At 52.0% G+C, this 15901-nt stretch overlaps 1 protein-coding gene across 1 annotated transcript; it reads left to right on the plus strand.

The window, feature by feature from the left end:
* Positions 1-4842: 4842 nt before the first annotated feature.
* On the plus strand, positions 4843-10435 carry LOC122393477. Its single transcript, XM_043389502.1, has 3 exons — positions 4843-5422; positions 6133-8022; positions 10419-10435. The coding sequence occupies exons 1-3, from the start codon at positions 4843-4845 to the stop codon at positions 10433-10435; spliced, it is 2487 nt and encodes an 828-aa protein (XP_043245437.1).
* Positions 10436-15901: the final 5466 nt, after the last annotated feature.

A 15901-nucleotide genomic window follows, 5' to 3' on the forward strand; every position in this document is an offset into this window, starting at 1 on the left:
TTAATGGATGAATAAATCATATGGTACACCCTTCATCAAAGCTGTCATGTAAGCGTTGTGGTCATGTAAGCAAGTCCATGAGATGTTTTGAGTCTGGTGGAAGGATTCTGTAATCCCTCAATGAAAATTGGGTCTAACTCTTCAGGGCCTAATCTTACCAATGCCGTAAATAGGATTTGGCAGCACTGGCCGGAGTTTACGGCACTGATATCAAAGATATCCTTTTTACTTACATCCAGCTACTCTTGTCCAATGGTTTTGATAGCGCGTGAATGATTATGATTGCTGCCTGAACGAATGCATAAGTGAATGTGGAATAGTTCTGATTTCTGAATGTTACCAAATGCCGTGAATGCGCATGTAAGATTGCCCCTAGCCAGGTTCCAACATCTTTTTTTGGGCCGGTGCTCATAAAGGATATTTGGCCTACAAAACTTATTTTAAATGTAGGGACCTGCTGTTTTATTCTTTTGTTAATTCAAGAAGTTGCTCAAATTTATCTGCTATATTACATTGCGACACTTCAGATCGGGAAAACCAGCTACTTTGTCGAATGCTTAGAGTGCGATATGAATTTGAACGACCCAACAGTGCCAACACCATTATCTCAAGCCCAGCAGGTGAGCGGTCCGAGGGCAAATTGGGCCGCTAAAGGTCTTATATTAAGATTTAAATGTCGTGATACGCGAAAGTGAACGAAAAATGGATCAATTTTTTAGTCTAAGTCATTAAACTAAATTTCTTATAAAACATATAATGATGCGATACTCCAACTCGGTATGCATTATGCACATAAGGAGATGCTACTTGCGTGGCTTTCTTGGTGAATTATGTAGCAACAGACCCAGTAGGCATGAGCTGTCGCCAATCGATTTGCCAGACATGGAATGGCTTCATCTTCCGGCGGCGAGACCCACCACCAGCCCCGGCCTCGTCTTCCCGCCATATTACACGCTTATGGCGCCATTTATCGCTTTACAGCTTCCAATTTCACAGTTTAGGATTTGATCAGTGGAGGTGCGGCCGTGCTGGCGCGCCGGTGGCAGTAGCGGCGCGATGGTGGCGGCCGCGGCGCAGCGCCGACAGTAGCGGCGCGGCAGTCCGGAAAATCGCGCCAACTAACGGCGGCTTAGCGGCGGCCGCAGAGCGATTTTTCGCGCGCCTTTGTCCGGCGGCGAGCGGCGGCGCACCGTCGACGATTTGGCGAAATAGAGTGATTTTCCGCGCGGCGGCCTGCCAATGGTCGACCAGATAGATCCATTACAGAGGGGAATAAACTCGATTTAGTTGAAAATTAAAAAGGGATAGTGAAGGAGCGTCGAGTCAGGCTCGATTATGTCTCGCGGCTCGCGTCGGTCGACATAAATTAGAGACGATCGCCGCGCCACCGCTGCGGTCGGTCGGAGGTAATGGCTAGATCTGTCGACGGTGAATCGGCCGCGGTCCGAACAGAGGTCGGGTGATGTGTACAAAACGGGGTTTGTCACATCACATGTGTGTAAACAGAGGAACAGGTACGAGGGTACGACACAACTACAAGTAACTTTGTCACGAGCCTAGCGGCCAATCGCAGACGTTCTTTTTCTTAGGGATGGTTGGGGCTCACTGGTTGGTGAATCAGACCAAAAGTTCTGTTATTATTTGCTCATTTGTGCAACGATTTGGAAGGGCTTCCCTCTTCGCATGCCATATTAAGCATGCATTTTTGCTCGAGGCTTTAAAAGCACTTTCTTTTGAGACTATTCTTAAATCTGGCAGGTCTTCGGGACTATTTTACGCCACAAATCCTCATCATCCATGGAGGCTTTCCAATCCATAAACCTTCAATAGTAGGCCATCACATATGGTCATAAAATTCAGCCCTGTCGCGCTCTAATGGAATTTTTAAAACGCTCTCTGCTTCCCGACGGGGCGGTGCGCTGGGCGGCGGTGGATTTCTCCCCACCCCGCGCGCAGCTCACCCCTCCGATCACTTCATTAGCGTGGCGTCCGAGCAGCTCTGGCCGCGTGTACCTGGCAGTGTAGCCGGCCTCCGCGGCGGTCGGCGGCTGTCGGGCCGACATCAGACACGACAGCCACTGCACGGCTGGCGCGCACCTGGTCGGCACGGCAGACTGCGTGCCGCCTCCGGCTCCGGGCGCGTTCTTCACCTCTGGGTAACGAGCGGGCTCGTCGGCCGACCGGCCGCCGCGCCGGCGGATGTGGTGTCATTAGCCCGTCACGGCTGATCAGATTGCCAGGGCGGGGAGGGGGGCGGGGGACAAGGCGGCCACTCAGAGCGGGCCACAAGGCGGCCTCTGACTGCCGGATTGGAGGGAGGGGAGCACCGCCCGGCCGAGGTTGGATCCGACGAGTCAACAGGCCAAGTGACCTCCGTCCGCAGGCTCGTGAGGGGTAGGGATTGGGGAAGCACACACAACACAACGAGTCAACAAGTTAGCAAACGGCGTGGGTCGTTGTTTAGCTTCGTCTGAAATTCCGGTTAAAGTGGATGAATTTAAGGATCAAAAGTAATTAAGGCATTCATAGACCACGATATATAGTGGTCTATGAGACATTTTGAATTAAAAGCATACATGAATCATACTATCCTCAATTACTGCACGCTTAAAAAAACCCTTTCGATATTGTTCAAGGCGAAATCGAGAATAGAAACTTCGGTGATGTAATTGGTGCCGTTTCGACCTTCGGCTTCGGCACTTCGGCTTTAGCTTCGAGGTTTGGCTTCGATGAGCTCACACTGCAATAGAAAATGGAGTTACCATGCTTTTCACGATACAATCAACTATCATTTTATTATACTGTTCGAGGCAAAAGAAAAATACGACATAACGAACATATTTATTGTTCAATATGAAGGGTAAATATCAAGGGGACATTGCTGCATTTATCTCTATTGCGCGTGATGTAAAATGAGATATTCAAACCACAGTGACCTATTTGTTCCTTCAGAGCATAGCACCAATGACAAATGACGGTGTAACCGAATCTTCTGTTGTAAAGCATCATACCCCGTCGAGTACACGTTTGCGTTAGTTTGCTATAGTTAATTATGGTACTGACTGACCCTTCCCACAGAGTCCAGCATTGTGGTCATATATTACCGGCTGGTCAGTGCGACACCGTTCATCACCAGAAGCATATCTTCAACGACACACACGTCACAGCGCTCCAAACAGGCCGCTCGAGACAGGACTGTGACGAGCGGTGGCTGCGCGTCGCTCATGAGCTCATTTGACGAGCCCACAGCGATACTCCACCCCGTCAGTGGGACCATTCCGCGCGTCCCTCGCGACACGCCCGAGCGGTACCGACACCGAGCCGACCCGCCGGCCGACCGCCGGCCTATTTGTCTTTCGGCACCTTCAAAGTGGTGCGCTGTTTGCGTCCTTGTCTGGAGGCTCGTCATTACTGCTGACCCGGGCTGACACGCTGCCGTCGCGGACGACGCGTCGGCCGGGCACCCTCCGTCGGCCCGTCGGTGGCTGCGCCGCGGCGGTCCGACGCGACAAAACACGTAACACAAGCCGACGCCGGCGACCAGAAGTCAGCGAGACGCTATTAATGATAATACAAATGTGCTGTGACCGCTCCCTGATAGACGTGATAAACGTGGGAGCGACGGGTTCGTGGGGGGACGGACGTTAATGAGGGGATGTAGACAGTGCAGAGCAGTGTCCCCGATAGGGGAAAGGAGGATGGGATGGGGGATGGGGAGGAGAGAGAGAGAGAGAGAGAGAGAGAGAGAGAGAGAGAGAGAGAGAGAGAGAGACAGAGAGAGAGAGAGAGAGAGAGAGAGAGAGAGAGAGAGAGAGAGAGAGAGAGAGAGAGAGAGAGAGAGAGAGAGAGAGAGAGAGAGAGAGAGAGAACCGAGTCACAAACTGAGATACAAAAGGGACGCCATTTAATTGCGTCCCAGAAAAGCTATTTCTGGCACCTAAAAGCTGACTCGCCCCAAAATTGGTCCTCAGCACCTATTTGGTGGATACCAGCACCAATCATGGAAAAAGACCTTAATTAGCTGTTTCTGGCACCTATTCATCGGTACGCCTTACTCTTTTTTCTGAATCTGGCACCTAAATGCTGAGCGTAGCACCAATCTAGTAGAAAAATGAACTACTGGCTGGTAGAATCATGTTGTTCTGGTATAATGACCCCTGGAGTCTAGCCTAAAGGTTGCCAGTGCAGCTACACTCTAAGACAGCCCCGTAGTGATCTCAGCATTGTATATGACGTTTAAGTAAGCAAATAATATTGATTTGTTTGAAAAAAAACAAAGTCATTTAAATATTTAAAAGTATTTATTTGTAATGCTTAAAGGGAAACATTTTTGTGAGTAATTGTCTCGATTTTGACCATTAAGACGGGTATTGTATTTTTTGACGTCATCAAATAGCTCCAAAAAAAATGTAATGTTTTCATACCGTTCAAGGCCGCTGAAGAAACGCGGGATCTTGCGTGGGACATTGTCCGTTGTTTGCCGCGCAGAGTTGTGCCGTGGTTGTGCCTTTTTCATCCGTTTCTTACTGTGTCTCTCTGTTTGTTCACATAGTTTGTATTCTAGCCTTGTCGCGTAGGGTCGGCGTCGGGTCATAAGTGGTCATAAATGGAGGTCCATGTGCCACACATGTGCGCGGCAGCAGGGACACGCCGGCCCGTATATCGGGCGGCCCGGCTGGACATTGGGAGACGGGCGGGCAGTGGAGAGCAGGATGGGAGAGAGAGAGGACGGGTCGGTGTGCGCGTTGAGATGTCTGAAGGGTGAAGAAATACAGTCTACGTTAGACGCAAAGTTTGAATGCCACAAGCTATTTCGGCATTTTTCTGACAAGTGGTGAGAAGATGCCGAGTGTCGAGGAGGAGACCAGTGACGCCGCGGGAAGAGCGGTGATGGAGGTGACTCCGGCGTTCGACGCCAGGACTATTCCGGAGTTCGACGGAACTGGAAACGTAGTGGAGTGGCTGGAGCAGGCTGCTCTCCTGTGCGAGCTGCGATCAGTGTCCTTGATGGCTGTGTTGCCGACTCGCCTGCGCGGCGGTGCTTTCGCGGTGTGGTCCCGAATGCCCGCAGCGACTCGTCATCATCTGCCCAGTGTGAAGGCTAAGCTGCTGAGGGCCTTCGCCATGGACCCGTTCACCGCGCAGGCGGAAATGGCACGGCGTCGCCTTCATCCCGGAGAGACGGCGGATGTGTACTTAGCGGCGCTGCAGCAGCTCGCTGAGTTGATGGGAGGTCTGCCGGAGAGAGCTATCGCCATCACCTTCGTCAATGGGCTGCCGGAGGCTGCGCAAGCTGCGGTTCGGGACGGGCTCGGAGACGAGTTTACTCTCGAGTATGTCCTGGACCGAGCGAGAGCCGTGCTGTCCAGGACAGCAGTCACGGCAGCGCCACCGGCGGCGGCGGCGGCGGCGGCGGCGGCGAGTGGGCCATCACGTGACATTTCAAGGTCAAGTCGCCGGCCGGCTCCGATCAGATGCTGGATATGTGGTCGCCCAGGTCATGTCGCCCGGATGTGCCCAAACGGCTGCGGCGGGGGAGCTGCATCAGCGCCAGCACCTCCTCCGCCGTCCACCGAGCCGGTAGCAGAGCGCCGGTAATCCAGATGCTGCTCGACGGGCGACCGTGTCACGCGCTGGTGGACACGGGCTGCGAGGAGACCGTAGTGTTCGCGGGTTGTGTCGATAAATGGGATCGATGTGAGACAAACTTGACCGCGGTGAATGGGAGTGCCGTGCGATGCTGCGGGAGTGCAGAGGTGCTGCTGGAGGCACAAGGCCGGCGGGCGGTGGTCCGTGCTGTGGTAGTGGCGGAAAGGTTGTTGGGTGTTGACGTGCTGTTGGGCATGACCGGGTTAGAGGCGCTGGGTGGTGTGTTTGTTAGTGGTGGAGAGGTGCGTTTTGGTGGTAAAGTGGTGACGGGGGAGCGTTCGGGGTGCGCCGGTGTTAAGACAGAATCGAGCGGTATGTCGGCAGCGGTGTCTCAGGGGCGTGGTCCAGTAGACAGACAAATCGAGACGGCTGATTTTGTGGCTAAGTTCAGCGACGGAAAGTGGACAGTTTGGTGGAAATGGGCCGACGGAAAGGAGCCAAAACAACTCAAGAATACTGTGCCGCAATATCGCGTGCCGGCAGAGTCGCAGGAGCGGTTCGACGCAGAGTTGCGGCTGTGGATCGAGGAAGGGTGGCTACGGCCGTACAATGAGCAGGAACACGGGCCGGTGCGTGGCCTAATTCCGCTCATGGCAGTCACCCAGGAAGCCAAGGACAAGGTCAGGCCGGTGCTCGACTACCGTGAGCTGAATGAGCACCTGGTGGCTCATACGGCTGAAGCTGATGTGTGCCGCGACCAGCTCCGCAAGTGGCGGCAGCACGGCGACGATGTGGCCGTCATCGACCTGAAGAAGGCGTTTCTGCAGCTGCACGTGGCCCAGGAGCTGTGGCCGTTTCAGACGGTAATCGTGGACGGCCAGCGACATTGTCTGACAAGGGTCGGATTTGGTCTCAGCGTTGCAAGCGGCATCATGCGAGCGGTAGTGCGGGAAGTTTTGGATCAAAGTCCAGAGATCGCAAAAGCAGTGCTCCCGTACGCTGACGACCTGCTCGTTAACGAGACGCTCATCTCTGCTGAGCGGGTGACCGAACATTTTGCCGCATACGGGCTCTCGTGTAAGCCACCGGAACGGGTAGCGGATGAGGCCGGAGCCCGGATGCTGGGGCTCCGAGTGAGACGCCAGTCCGGCGGTGACGGCACACTGAGATGGTCTCGAGACGGCGTGACACCAGCTGAGCCACCCGGGGTGCTGACCAGGCGGTCAATCTTCGCCTGGGCGGGTCAGCTAACCTCACACGTGCCCGTCGCCGGGTGGCTGCGGCCGGCCGCCGCCTGGCTGAAAAGGGCGGCGAACAAGGTCACCAAAGATTGGGACTCACCGATCACTGACGATGACCTGCGCAAACAAGTCAGTGATGTGGCCCGGCGGCTGGCAGAGTGTGACCCGGCACGAGGACAGTGGTGCGTCTCAGGAGACTCGGTGACGGTGTGGACTGATGCCAGCTCCATCGCCCGCGGCGTAGTGCTAAGTGACCCCACCACGGGTGAGGTTATCGAAGACGCCGCGTGGCTCCGATCTGACAGTGACTCAGACATGCACATAAACCTATCGGAGCTGGATGCCGCGCTGAACGGTATGAATATGGCGGTGGCGTGGGGATTCAAGCGTGTGATCCTCCGCACAGACTCTGTCACTGTTCAGCGCTGGCTGACCGACGCTCTGACAGGCCGTGCCCGACTGAGAACGAAGGCACAGTCGGAAATGCTGGTTCGGCGGCGGGTGGCCGTTTTCAAGCAGCTCTCCAGCGAGTACGACCTCGTCGTGACAGTGGAGCTCGTGCCGTCGGCTGCCAACCGTGCAGACGAACTCACGAGAGTACCAAAAGAGTGGATCAGAACCGGAAGCGAGCAGCCGACAGGTGTGGTGGCGGCCGTCAGGACAGCTCGACCGGAGGACATAATGGCGGTGCATGAAAGTGTGGGACACCAAGGAGTGCGGCGGACGTGGTGGTATGCGCGCCGAGAGCTGGGAAAGAGCGTGACGAAGTCGGCCGTTCGTCAGATCGTTAGATCGTGCCAGGTGTGTGCGTCGATCGACCCAGCCCCGTCGCGCTGGAAGCATGGTGCCTTGGCGGTCGAGCGCAACTGGGAGCGGCTGGCAATGGACGTAACCCATTTCCGCGGAAAACACTATCTTACCGTGATTGACTGTGGGCCGTCGCGATACGCCATGTGGCGTGAGATCCGCCGCTCTGACGGGAGCGAAATCGTCAGACAACTCGAGGCTCTGTTTTTGGAGCGAGGAGCACCGGCCGAGCTTCTAATGGATAATGCGACCGAATTCAAGGGTCGCGAGCTGAAGGCGTTCGCGGTGCGGTGGGACGTCGAGCTGAGGTATCGCGCGGCCTATGAACCTGGTGGGAATGGCATCATCGAGCGCCACCACCGCACCATCAAAGTGATGGCCGCCCGTCAGGGATGCACCATACCAGAAGCCGTGCACCGCTATAATGTCACGCCCAAGGACGGGCGTGATATTACCACGGCCCCGATACATGGTGCCTACCGTCAGGCTGGCAGAGACTTGTGCGTGCAGTCACAGGGAAACACAGCTGCTCCTCCTCAGACGGCCGGCCAGCCTGGTGTGTATCAGCCCGGTGATGCGGTGTGGGTCCGAAAACGGGGCGATCGGTGCACCGCCGTGTCAAAGGAGGGCACTGTCACCAAAGTCGTATCCGCTCAGACGATTGAAGTGGATGGAGTCCCATGGCACGTGCGGAACATTCGTCATCGTCTTGCCAACAACGGTGACGACGCAATGGCTGCTTCGACGAATGATGAGCAGGAAGAGGAGATCGCCTGTCCGGTTCCGACCGCCCATGTGCCTGGACAGCTGGCCATTGAGGCGCCGGCGGCGGTGGAACCGTCAGAGCTGACCCCAGCTGTCGCGCCGACCGAGCAGACCGAGCCGGTCCCTCGAGCAGCAGCTGAGACGGATGGCGGTGCCGGAACAGAGGAGCGGATCCATACAGTGAAAGTTGTAAAAACAGAAACTGAGGGATTGTCAAACGACCGTGTGAACGAAGGTAGAGCGCCAGCGGAAAGTGTAGATAATATCGATAGTTATAGTGACGTGCTAAGAAGGGGTTTGCGCTGCAGGCGTGCGCCGCAACTCTTCGGCGCTCCCATCCCCCATTAGTTAAATTGTAGTTAGATGTGTTCTTTAGGAACAGGGGGGAATGTGTCTCTCTGTTTGTTCACATAGTTTGTATTCTAGCCTTGTCGCGTAGGGTCGGCGTCGGGTCATAAGTGGTCATAAATGGAGGTCCATGTGCCACACATGTGCGCGGCAGCAGGGACACGCCGGCCCGTATATCGGGCGGCCCGGCTGGACATTGGGAGACGGGCGGGCAGTGGAGAGCAGGATGGGAGAGAGAGAGGACGGGTCGGTGTGCGCGTTGAGATGTCTGAAGGGTGAAGAAATACAGTCTACGTTAGACGCAAAGTTTGAATGCCACACTTACTTATGTCATTTGTGTGCATGAAGCTTTGATTTTGTTTTTGGTTATTGTGTGGCCGGTCAGTCAAACGCCCCTGTAGAAACCGGATGCTGCGTTTGATCGAGATGGAGTCAGACGATGATTGCAGAAAACTAATAATATTGAAAAGAGGGCCGGTTGCGTGGCATGTCTGTTCAGAGTTTACATTTTGCTTTAGGTAGGTACTCCAGTTTATGACCTGAGAGCCTGGCTGGAAGTGACGGATCCAAACTTTTCACGTTAAAATGGCTGAGGGTGCAATAATCTCTAGTCTCTACATAGCGGGCTGGTATAGGAGCGTCTTGCTATGCTGCACCATAGCTGGCTAGTGATTCTCTTTTGGCTAGAAATGGCATTAATCATTATCTCCACTGGCGAAAATGGCACTTGACATCACCGGATGCAACGTTCATGTTTGTTAGGATACATAAAATCAGGAAGATTACGCGAATTAGGTAGGCAAACGTGGAATAAAATAGGTGCTGGATGTTTTGGTTTTGGTGCTGAATCAGCAAACAGCAAATACGGAGTTCAACTAGACGATCTGGCAACTTTAGGCTGTGTGGAAGCAATTAGGTGCCAGATTCAGATATTAGGGTCGAATAAGCATTTTGGGGCTGATCAGCAATTAGGTGCCAGAAACAGCTTTTTAGGGACCAGAAACAAATATTCCCCATACAAAAGACAGCGCTCTGGGCGTTTGACTGGAAAATCCACAGTGGACCTAAATGCAGAATAAACGAAGTGGAAATAAAGGATCGGCTGAACCGAATGCAAATGGCGACAGCACTTGACGTTTCAGCCCGTTTCAGTTCCTGCGGATTATGCAAAGCGAGCCGCTTGCGCCACCTACTCCAAGCATAACACAAAAGGAATCGGATCAGTCGTCGATTTCTATTACGCGCCCGGGGCTCTTATAGTGATGCTGTCATTGTAAAGAATCTCATTTTGTCGATCGGTGGCGTCTGCTCCCCGGTGATTAATCGGTGGCACATGTTTCAAATGCAGAGTCATCTGCTCTTCTGTCCTGTGTCCGCCTCTGTTTGGATGTATTAGCGCATCAATAAAAGAAAAACAACGGACAATGCGTTATGCAAATAACGTTTCTTTCAGCTCTGCTGCTTATCTAGTTTGAATCTCGGGTCCGTGGGACACATATTAGGCGTGACAACGCAAAAATGACATGGGTCAATACTAAATATGTCTCGTTCATAAGGATTGTATCAAACACCTCCCACGCTCCCAGATAGCCTGCCTTCCTGATCGCCTGCAGTCTGCCCTCCCTTCATTCTCCCGTCCCCGTCTGCGTCCGCTGCGCCTCTCCGCAGTGTTGCCGGACGGCTGAAGGGCTCGGTAAACGCTCCGCTCGGCTGCTGTCTCTGTTTGCCCACTACCAGCCGAACGGTTCTGGCCTGTTTGCTCTTCAGATCGGTCCGATCGCAGTCGGAGCGCTTGAAAGCGCCCGGCCTCACTCTCTGCTAGATTGCTCGGCTTAATTCACTACTGCATGTTTGAGCGGAAATGTCAATTTAGCATTTCAGTTGATTGTGGCAAGCCAATTTGAATAATTACGGTTTCAATCAGCCCGCCGGCTCTTATTGGTGCCTGGAAGTGGGAGATGGGGACGGGGCGCTACTCGCGCGGAAAAGTGCAGCATTTACCCCAATAAATATCCAGGGAAGTCGTGTGATAACTGGTGGTCAGGCTTGGGTACGACGTTGGTAAAACATACATTCTAGTTGATGGTTATCATATCCTTATAACAGTGATAATCTCAAGTTCCAGGATTAAATATATCAGAGCAGTCCTCATTGGAACTCTGTGTGCCTAAAAACTCAATATTTTACGCCACAGGAGTTCTCGTGAAAGTCGCAAGTCGCAGTCAATAGTTCGTCCGGGGAACAATAACTGCGGAACTGCCAATGCTGTATCGGTGAACTATCTACGCAACACAAACCTCAGTCGTTAGCTGCGTTGGAAGTTTCCGGTAAGTGGTGACAGTCTGTTATCGATGCTGATCTGTGATTCAGCACTACATACTTCAGTGGAGTCCATGACTCCGTCATCGTTTCACGTCGCTCATTGAATGGCGTTCTTTGACTCCATTATCACTTCTTACCTATAACTTCCATGGCTCCAGCAGTTTGCTAAGATCAGCCCTGACTCCCTGACTCCGGTTTGCGACTCGTCCAGAAGACATGCGTCTCGTTTGGAGTCCGTGACTCCAGCAGCGTTATATGCCGTTGGGCGTTGACAATGACTCCCGATAAGTTCCGTATCGTTCCGGCCCATGACTCCAGTAATACTCTGTATCAAGACCAAGCGACGCCGTCACCGATGTCGCTAGAGATTAGCCGCATTGGTATAATTGGGTCTCAATAGAGGTAAATGGAAACCAAATAGAGTGTAGAAAAGGCGATTAGGTGTGGGGGCAGGGGGTGATGGGAGTCAGGCAGCACGTGGCGGCTTTCTCACGGCCGCTGCATGGTGAGGGCAATGCCCTCCCGGTGTAGATGTGATATAGGGTACTTCCGTGTGTGCGGGACACAGTGATATGTGAACTAACCAGCTGCCGCGATGGATATTTTGTCCTAGCTTTGACATGACTATTTAGTATTTACACAATATTGCCAAGACTACATTTACCAATATACATTATGCTAATATATAAGACTACATTTACCAATATAGTATTTACCAAGACTACAAAATAGTGATCTGCTTTGATGTGCTTGAAATCTGTTTAGCATTTTAGGATTATATGATTTTGAATTTTCACAAATAACAATGGTACTCGTATTATATTTGCTTAATCTCTGAGCATAACTAGCCTCATTATTGTCTGCGTAAAGGCACTTGTGGTATATACCTTGGTAGGCAACTTTGTCGAAGCGTTTTTTTCAGCATCGTTTTCTTCAATGCATCTCCTTGTATAATGATGCAGTAGTGATCCTAAAAAGATTGCATGACCTGTTATGCAATGCTTTCGCTCCATCATTTGTCGCAGAAGGGAGATTGTCAATAGTCGCGCATTTACTTTCATCATATGTGTGACGAAACATCATAATGAGGCTGTTCAATGTTTTGTTCAGCTGCCAGCTCCATATTTCTGAATCTGCATCGATGGACGATAGCACAATGCTTATCGATACTCGCGCTTTGGGGGGCTTAGGTGCGTTTTTAAAGGGACACTCCCACCTTAACATTAGTTTTGAGTTGAGATAGCCAAATTGGTGGCCATGGCCTGCAAATACCGGTTTGGGCACTCACAACATCGAAAAATGCTTTAATTCGAAGATATGGAATTTCAAACTTGCAGTTTTCGGATTCTAAGGGGCTAATGCATTGGAATGCCCCCTTAGAATTTGTGACGTCAGCGGAGATCTAACGATTTTTAAATCTTAGACTAAAACCATCGTTAACACGTGGTGGTATACGCTGCTTTGCGCGCAACGTCTGCCGCACTTTAAGGCTGCCAAATTATTGCTTCCAAATAAAGTCGCTAGTAACAGGGGAGGTCCCAAAAAGTAAACAAAAGTAAAAGCCTAATATCTTGAAAACCAGTGAATATTTTTCGGTGAAATTTAGTAGATATTCGTTTTCGCTCTTTTTGAACCAAGGGACATCACTTTCATGCCAATTCATTAACTTTTTTGAAGGTGGGAGGCTCCCTTTAACTAAGCTCTGTCACCCGTTATGTGGGAGAGTTATTAATAAAATGTAACGTTTGGTACGAATTGAATAATATTCAAAATGGAAACGTGATGGAAACCTCTGACATAACACGTCATCAAATCATAGAACATTTATAATGATGCAATATAATGAGCCTTTGACATTCAGACTTTTTTAACGAGCCGCATTTCGCTTTCGATGAAAGGAAGCGTTAACGAGAGCTGAACGATAGGTGACGCAATGGCTGCATCAGCCTATTCCCCTGCCATCCGCCTATGAGCACCTGTTACACACACCTGTCGTAAGGGCCAATTTGCACCAGTCCCCGGCGCCAGATCGCCTTTGTTGACGCCCGATCGCGCCGGCCGCGTCTGAGCGCATCTGAAAGCGACGCGCGCGCGGCCAGGTGTGACGACAATCAGTGGCGCGTGTGCGTCGCTATCGTCGACGAATCGGCGCCGATTATGGCGCGCTGGTTGCCGGACACGGCGCAGTGCGTCATCATTACGGCGCCGGGCGCGACAGTTGTGCGGTGCCAATTACGAGCGGGCGGCGGCACACGTTCCGAGCCGCTTTGCCACCGGTTCGGCGTCGTTTTCATTCGCTCTTGTTAGCCGCGCGTGGCCGGTAACAAGCGTCGACGCCTGCGGGGCTGTCGGCCGTCCCCGGGGAGGATATTTAGCCGCCGAGCCGAGCCGCAGGGCCCATGGGAGCGACTGGAACACGGGTCCCGGCCACGGGGCGCGGAGGGGGACCGGGGAGCGATACGGTCCGGCGGATGGCGCGGATGGTGACAGCTGGGCCGCTGCCGCCGCTGCGGGATACAGGATCAGGTGGAGACCCGTCCTGCCGTGTGAGAGGTGGCTCATGACCTTCCTAGTTAGAGGACAGTTACCGCTGTTAGGGGTTGGTTGAGGATGCTGTCCTTTCTTAGGCGGCCGGAGGCCAGAGTAGAGAAAACTCCTATCCTGACCATCAAAATCACTGCCTATGATAGTCATTGGTCATATAAAGCGCTCTCATTAAGTGTGAACGTTTCTCTCCTTTCAAAGGCTAGAACCTTTCCCTAACGTGGCACTGCCAAGTGCTAATTCACCCTATCAGCATCACTCAGTGCTGCTACTTGCTAGAACTGCTATCGCCCCAAATACGGGACCATGCAATACTAGTGGTAAATGCACTGGATAAAACCACTGCAGAGTTCCAGCATGCAAGTGAAAGAGTACATACTTCAAAGCTGCAAAGCGCATGCATACCAAGGTAGTTGCATACAGAGTAGGAGCTGCTGCATCTGAATCGATGAGTCACATACCGTTCACAGGTCTCACCATCCTGCACCCCGCCCCATCGTCCCCTCGCCCCTGGTCTATTCATCCCCCGATCGCCCAACAGTTTGGTCTCATTTCACGGATAATGGTTTTCACAATGTCACACATGGTGCCTAATGTGACCCCCACCAGTCCCCCTGAATATATGGTAATGGCGCTCATTCTCCCCACAACGAGGCCTAATGACCCTTAACGCATTTAAAGGGCAGGACAAAAGACACATCAAAATGTTCGTTATGCGTCCGTATGGCAGGATTGACCACATGCTTGTGGCAGCCCTTTCTCACTACCTATGTCGGCTGAATTTTGCTCCTAAAATGAGAAGGGCAGTCTTTAGCTTGGCTCTGATATTATCAGTGGATCGGTACTTTTTGCCAGCCCTGGGTGACTGCCGACGCACACAAATAAAATACCTGCGACAGATAATTTTAATCCTATTACAGATAACACTGTATATGTTATCATTCATTCGCTGATTAATTCAATTATTGTCCCCTGAATGGGACCTGAACAATAAACATGTTATGATATAACATTTTCATTTTATTCCGGTATGAATCCTGGAAAACAGGGTTATCATCTTCAAGAAGCGTAAGTACCAGACAAAATTTTAACAACCAAAACTCCGCGACATAATTCATTTTTCCAACGAAACCCAGAAAAATAGTAAAAGTCGGACCCGGGAACCGCCGGTAGCGGAAGACGCGTGTTGCGGTGCGCCAACCGGGCAATTAGGGCGCCAATGCGTTGGTCGCGGAGGTAACACTATCAGGGCATGGGCCGTGTAGCTGTCATGGCTGCTGTCCGGAGCGGTGAGTTCCGGCACCTCAGTGGCACATGTGGAGCCAGAGACACGCTCCCGGGGAGGTTGGTGTGACACCGGCTCTTACAACTGTCTGCGAGAGGTGTTAGTGTCACTCAGCGTGGCTAAAATGCACCTCAGAGACTGTTTTTGAGAATAGACATTAAGAACGCCGAGATTATCGCGCTAATGAGAATGAAGAAAAATGTTAGAAGTTTGTATTTGTGGTACACACAAAAAGGTTCTACAAGGACCTAGTTCAAACGCCGGAGAAACGAGAAACAACTTTCCGTGTGTGGCGAGCCGCGCCTTCAGAGGAAACACACAGCATTTTGCGCGAAGAATCCACCTCTGGTGTGGACGCCCGCTTACGACACCGCCTGAGACAGTCCCACGGGGCTAGTGCTGAGCTCTGCATAATTGGCCGCACTGCAGAAGGTGGAGAGCGGCGAGTGGCGGGTGAACCTGACCAGTGGAACACTGGCTAGGAACGAGTGGCGGGATCGCCGCTGGCCTCTGTGGCCGACACTGTAATGTCGCCGATACATATCCCCGACTTACCTAACAGTTCCCTGTTGACCTGATCATCTGATATCTCGATTCCTGACAATTGACATCCTGTCATCACCTGGTGTGGCGCAGCTCACATCGAATATGAGATTGAAAATATAGTAATGAAAGTTTCAGGCGGGAGGCAATTTTTTTATATTTTCTCGCTGTCACATAGATTCACTCGGCATAGTCTAACGTCGTTTGGCACGTTCCAAACGAGTGGAACAATGCATAATCAATCATGCACAGTTGCACAAACAACAATGCTAATAAATATTCCCACACACGGACACACAAACCCACGTAACGTCAACGCAACAACGCAAACCACGTAATGAAAGGAAAGTTGCGTGTGAAAAATAGCATACCTTCAGCTGGTCACAAACATTGGATAGGCCTTGTTTAGTGTTAGTTCTTGTTCCACATCTTCTGGAAGCTGGCTATAGCGCGCACC

Source organism: Amphibalanus amphitrite, unplaced genomic scaffold, assembly GCF_019059575.1.
Source record: "Amphibalanus amphitrite isolate SeventyFive unplaced genomic scaffold, NRLGWU_Aamphi_draft 000537F_arrow, whole genome shotgun sequence".
Classification (NCBI taxonomy): Eukaryota; Metazoa; Arthropoda; class Thecostraca; order Balanomorpha; family Balanidae; genus Amphibalanus; species Amphibalanus amphitrite.